This window comes from Egretta garzetta, unplaced genomic scaffold (assembly GCF_000687185.1).
Source record: "Egretta garzetta isolate BGI_Z169 unplaced genomic scaffold, ASM68718v1 scaffold34, whole genome shotgun sequence".
NCBI lineage: Eukaryota > Metazoa > Chordata > Aves > Pelecaniformes > Ardeidae > Egretta > Egretta garzetta.
Genome location: NW_009259586.1, coordinates 1,924,018 through 1,930,293, shown reverse-complemented (window position 1 = coordinate 1,930,293; position 6,276 = coordinate 1,924,018). Strand labels below are relative to the sequence as shown.

The 6,276-nt window shown below is 39.7% G+C and overlaps 1 protein-coding gene across 1 annotated transcript in view; it reads right to left on the bottom strand.

Moving 5' to 3' along the window:
- Positions 1-2,018: 2,018 nt before the first annotated feature.
- RAB40B (RAB40B, member RAS oncogene family) overlaps positions 2,019-6,276 on the bottom strand; it is a 26,956-nt gene continuing 22,698 nt past the window's right edge. The window contains exons 3-6 of the mRNA XM_009637804.2: positions 5,004-5,064; positions 4,072-4,149; positions 3,357-3,579; positions 2,019-2,932 (exon numbers count right to left, since the gene is read on the bottom strand). Coding sequence (XP_009636099.1) covers positions 2,661-2,932; positions 3,357-3,579; positions 4,072-4,149; positions 5,004-5,064 — 634 coding nt within the window. The 3' untranslated portion in view covers positions 2,019-2,660. The remainder of the gene's footprint in view (positions 2,933-3,356; positions 3,580-4,071; positions 4,150-5,003; positions 5,065-6,276) is intronic.

Here is a 6,276-nt window from a genome sequence, read left to right as displayed (position 1 = left end):
ACCGGGCCGGCCGGCCTGGGGGGGCGGCCCGGGCCCGGCCAAGCGCGAGGCTGCAGCTGGAGCCAGAGCAGGGCGGGAGGGGGCAGCCCCCGCTCCCCCCCCGGGGTAATGCGCCGTGGGGAAGAACGCTCGCCTGTCAGGGGCATACTGAGCACCAAACTAGTAACAACAGAAGAAATACAGTTAGAATATGCTAAAAGAGAGGATCCCCAACTTGACAAAAAAACCAAAAAACCCAAACCCAAACACCACCCCCACAAAAAAAACCCTTGAAAATTTAGTAGTTCTCAAGGCCCAAGGCCCCGAGCGACGTATCGGAGTTCGATAGTGAATTCAAGCAGGGTGGTGGACCCAAGGGCCCGCTGAGGCCCCTTCCAACCTGAGTTACTCCATGACTGTACGATCAGCTGAAAGCGCACGCTCCCTCTGTGCTCACACCAACACCAGCTCTTCCCTCTCCTTCACCTGCATTCACTTCCTTTTCTGTCCTTGCTTGGTGCCTTCCACGTTGCTGGCTTGATGTTGCCTTCCAGATTTGTGACCTGTTCCTCTCATGCAGACTTCTATTTGGAAATTACTACAGCTTTTCAGTTTACAATGGCACTTTACAGTCCTGGAGCTAGCTGCAGCGACCACGTAGTGGATTATTCTTTCTGCATTCATATATATAAAAATAAAATAATCACATTGCACCTTTCCAAGATTTTGTCCCCTCAGGCAGTCAAGGGACGTGGTATATGAAATAACAAGCCTGCCTTTGTTTTTTTTACGTCTTCCTCTTTCCAACTACAGGCTTAGGTTTTACTTACTCCACGTAGGCTTGCTGCAGGTGTTACCAGAAGGGATGAGTGCTGCTCTTGCCTCTCCTCCTTACCTGGTCTGTGTACTGGCTGGCAGGAGGAACAGAGAATGTGACCTTGAGGACACACACATCCACATTAATGCTCTCTCCTCCAGCTAGGCATTTCTCTGCAGCTCACATACTGAAGGGAAACAAACTAATGACCTGGCGATTGAAGAGGCGAAGGTTATCATTTGGAAGAAACTTAAAACAGCATAGCAATGTGCATGGAAGAGAACTCTTCGTCCTGCCCACAGCCGCAACCAGACCGCTCCTACAGTACGGATGTGTCTCTGATTCAGGTTTAACCTCTTGTAGCTGTGGACATTTTCTCAAGCGGTGGAGATGCAATCTCTGCAGTCTAACAGCTTCCTCCCGATGCCCACCCCGTCTCTGCAGCTCACACCGCACAGGCACACCAGCAGGTGGAGCTGGCTCACCACCCAGGACCGATATGGGAGGAATTCCTTCCACCGCACTTCGTTTTGCCAGTTAAACTAGGAGAAGGCTTGTTCTTTGACTGCACTTTTCTTTAAGTAGTTGGTACAGGTCCTGGCATAACTTTGGCATTTTACTGGCTTGAATTTTCCCTACTTGCCTACAGAGACTGTGGACGTCTATGCTGATCCAGAAGGAATAACAGATACATGACTCAATGGTATCTCACAATAGTGAGGACACCTAGAAGAAACCGGGATGAAGCTACACCATCATCTCAATGGATTGTTACTGCTCAGGAGAACAAGTCGCGCAATTCCTTCACAAATGGAAGACGTGTATTATTATTCTGTATTTCAGTTAATGATATTGAAGGCAGATGTTGTATCAAAAGCATCACATGATGCTTTTAGAATGACTTCACATTCCTGATGTCTAGTTCAGGTATACTGTTCTTCAAATGCTTCTAAAGGAAAATAAAGACAACCTTCCCCAGTTAAAGAAAGCATAATAGGATTTCTTTTCCAGAAACATTTATTTGTTTTTTAAATAGCATTCTTCCCTTATAAAGCAGCTCTTCAAGTCATGTTCTTTTTACCACAGTGTCTTTGGCATTTTCCTCCTAGAACTTACTTGTAGAGTGGTATAAAATGTATTTTTTTTTTTTTACAGAAAAATAAGTATTTAAACCACAAATTAATTCCCCAAAGTATTAAATAACATACCAAAAACTTTTATCAAATCTATTACATACACTAATGGGACAAAACCTTGTTGTGTATGTGCATAATAACTATATATACATTTTTAGCTTAGTTAAGTTAGTGCTTCAAAGTTATCAACGAAGCTTTACAAAAAATCCAAATGCACAACTGCAGGATTACTAGGATTTGCCACACCATTTGTAGAATTTAACAATGTATACAATACATTGCATTTAAAAACCTCTGCCTGAATATGCAAACCGATGACTCCTTTTTATATTTCTGAATAGTTTGCAAAAAGACAGGATTTTATACAATTACAGAATAAGTCACTTTCCAGATTTCATGGAATTAAGAACTGAATATGATGATAATTATCCCCTATATGAAAACACATCTACTAGTAAAACCAATGGCATCATGCACATCAGAAACTAAAATGCAGTACGAAAATCCAACGGCAAAATGTCACGTCCTTTCAGTTGCACTGAACATGTAATTCATTCCAAAGCAGCATTACTGTAGTGAGCAAGCTCTAAAACAAGAATTATTTCTCTTATTTTTGTCTATGTAGTGTGATACATACATAGAGCGTGCTCGACCATTATACAAGGAGTCCTTGTGTTCAAGGCTTCACATGAGGGGATTCCATCCAGGTTCCTTTTCCCACAGAGAGCTTAAGAAATTTTACAGCTGTTTCTTGTACAGTTTTTTGGTGGGCTCTGTGGTGGACGGATAATTTTAGCTTTCTTTAAACTGTTCCTTTTACTGATGTTGCTGGATGTGAGGGAGTATGAGCGTCCATGCATCATCCTGGCATTAAGGCCATTTGCCATGGAGAAAGATTTGAGATGGCTTCTTAAGGCAACAGGGAGAGGGAGCTTGTCAACAAGATGCACAGGGGTACAGGAAACTATGGCACGGCAACAAAGGTCTTGCAGACTCAATACTTAAAAACAGACATAAAACTTGCATTATAATAGCATGCTTTTGTCAGCCACATGGTAGTAGCATACCCAGCACTCTGCATGCACTACGTACTTCCAGGATGAACTCTCATTTCTCCTCCCACACCCTTTCCCACATACACATTATCCAAAATATCTGCTCCCTCAGTACCCTATTTATGTCTTAATACTTAGATGACTGAGCCTGTAAGTTCTAGGAAAGATCTGTTATTCCCTACAAAAGCAGAATAGGTTATGCCTGCAGACACACATTTTCTGTTTAGAAAACAAATTGTACAGAATTTCTGATTTTTCTTTTTTGATGTTTTTGGATCAGGGTTGAAGTTTCTGAAAATTATTTTATATTAATGAACCATAAAGCTTAGCTAGGACTAAATTTACACATTTTCAGTGTACATCGCTTACCCTTGTTCGGCCTCCAGAGCCTGTCCATTCCATGTCTCATCAATACTATTCTTGCTAGCTCAGTAAAGGACTCTGTAATATTAAAATTGCAAAGTGGACTGACTTCAAAAAAAGTCATGCCCAGCCTCTCAGCATAGGCTTGTGCTTGTTCAGTAGACACTTGGCGCTTGAAGGCTAAGTGAAGGCGATTTCCAACCAGGATTTTTGGTACACCAGGAGCATGCTGAGCAAAGAGAAGCAATTAAAAAAAAAATGTCAATAGTTTGGCTTCCATTTCCCTCTTCCCTCAATTAAAACAAACAAAAGCTTTTTCAAGATTTAAAGACTAAGTGGCAGGCTGAACCAGATGATCTCTAGAGGTCCCTTCCAGTTTAAATTATTATACGATTCTCTGATCTAAAACCATCCTTTCCTCGGTGAAGACAGGCTTGCACAGATGATGTAGCAAATCTATAGCAAGAGTGGGACTACAGTATGAAATCTTTGCCCTCCATATGCTTTCCATCAACACCTTTAAAGAAATCAGACACTGTAGCTGATATGTTTCCAACTTTCTAGAATTAGAAACATAGAAAGAAAATTGTAAACTTGGCATCTTGGATAACTCTATAGTAAGCACTGCCTGCAAATGCCAGTAAAAACAGTAGAAAATATAACAAGCAGTCAGTCTTAGTCATCTGTTACAGACAAGTGACACTCTGGGATTATACCTTACCTCATCTATTTCTTTTATCCATCGATCGATTCCATCAAATGACCAACGATTTGTGATATCATACACAAGTATTACTCCCTGTATTAAAAAATTTAAAATTATAAGTTTAACAGAGGCATAACACAGAGAATACTATCTGTAAATTCTCTAATTCCGAAAAAGATGCTGTGCAACTTCTCAATGGAGCAGAACCTCAGCATCCTGTGAAACCAAGCCCCATCTCTCAGTGCATATTACAGATCATCTGAGGGGCAGAAACCCTGACATAGCTTTAGGGCCTAATGTATTGGTAAATATTTATTTTTATAGTAGACAAGTTTGGCTGATCATACACACATCACAAGTCACAGCAAATAAATATTTTTGGTCACATTTAGTAGCTTGAAGATTCCACGTGCTGTGCAATTCTGGAAAGTAACAGATGAACTCATCAGAACCAACACATCATGAATCATAGCAATACTTTAAAGTCTTAAGCTATAGTGACTTTTATTTTTTAAAGCAATTTTCTTACAAGTCATTAAATTTCATCACATTTTAGACTATGCTTGTATTTTTCACACTACTCTTGGCAGTTTTATGCCATCAATTTCTCTTACTTGGCACACAGTTTTGAAAAGTAGTATTAGCGTAGCTTTTACAGGATCAAAGTAAGATAACATGCTTAAGTTATTGAGGTAACCAACGAGAAGGCATAAGAACATCTATCACTGTATTTTACCCGGATTCAAGTTCAATCTCATGGATTTCCCCTCCCCAAAAGAAAATCCTGCCCCCTGTTATTTCTCGTGTTTCACGTTATCTTCAGGCTATTACGGAATCTGCATGCAGTCCACAAGCGAGCTATACAAGCCATCATGATGGTTTGCTAATTCTGCTTTCATTCACCCAAGAACCATTACTCATAACTGAGAAAGCTGTAGTTCGCTTACCTGAGCACCTCTTGAATAAGACCGAAATATGGTGCAGAATCTCCCTTGCCCTGATGTATCCCTAAACAAAATAAATTACATTTATTTTTAAAAGAATTAGGTGGCCTCTTTTGTTAAGAGTTCAGCTAGATTAAGTCATCTGTACCGATCAGTATCAGCTCTTCTTCCATTAGTCACGCAGTAGCAGTCGCTAATGCATAAGAGCTCTTCTTGCTCTCAGCAGTTCGTCCCCACTGGCGTTCTGCCCTTTCCTCTACATTTCTCAGATTTCTCAGGATAAGAGGACAAGAACTTCAAACTTTACTCTTGTGATTGCCCTTGGAAAACAACATGCTATTGCTCAAGTGCACATATGTCACTAGACTTTGCATTTAGTTCAGCTTGAAGAAAGATTCTGTTTTCACAGCAGGAGAAAAGTGGGAGGAAACAATGGCTATCACCAAGGAAACAAATGGGAAAAGAGTAAATTCTTGATTACAGCAGCAATAGTTCATCATGAGTCTAGTACAACGGTGGCATCCCTACAGAATCATAGGCAGATTTTTAGAAAAGCATGCACCAAAAAAAAAAAAAAAAAAAAAAAAATCACTGCATAAAGCATTTGGAAGCAAAATAAAATTTGTAGTGAAGAACATGATAAGAAGCAAAACTCCATAAAGACTTTTGAGGTAGATGACATTTTCAAATGCAAGGCACATATTTCCATATATGGTCAACCATAGAAACATTTCCAATCTGTTATTTTAAGGAGTCCAAAGAACATCCTTGCCCTTCACAAAAAGAATTAAAACATCTCCTTCTTGGCTGCTTCTCAGATAAGCTTTGTGTGGTATTTTTGCTAAGCTATGTGAAGCGGAGGACAGAAGAAAAAAAGTAGAAAAAGAAAAATAAAATATCAAGTAATCAAGATACCATATGGCAGAGTACCATTATCCATCATTGCATTTAACATTTGAAACATTATTTTTAAAATCATAAAGGCAAAACCAACCAATGCAGAATGAATTAAAAATAACTTAACTTTGACACAAAGGTATCTAACTCCAGTAATTAAACTGGTTTCAAACAAAAATAAACACCAAAATTAATTTTAAAGATGGAAATAGCTCAGGATTGTCTCTTTCTAGGACGAAAAGTATATAATCGTAATAACACTTCATTTTCACCTCCAATGCTGTACTCTATCTGAACACTGCTTGTTCCTAGAACCTGCCTCTCCAATTTATCTAGATTGTGGTTCCTCAAAAATCACACTCCAACTCCTTCCTGTCCT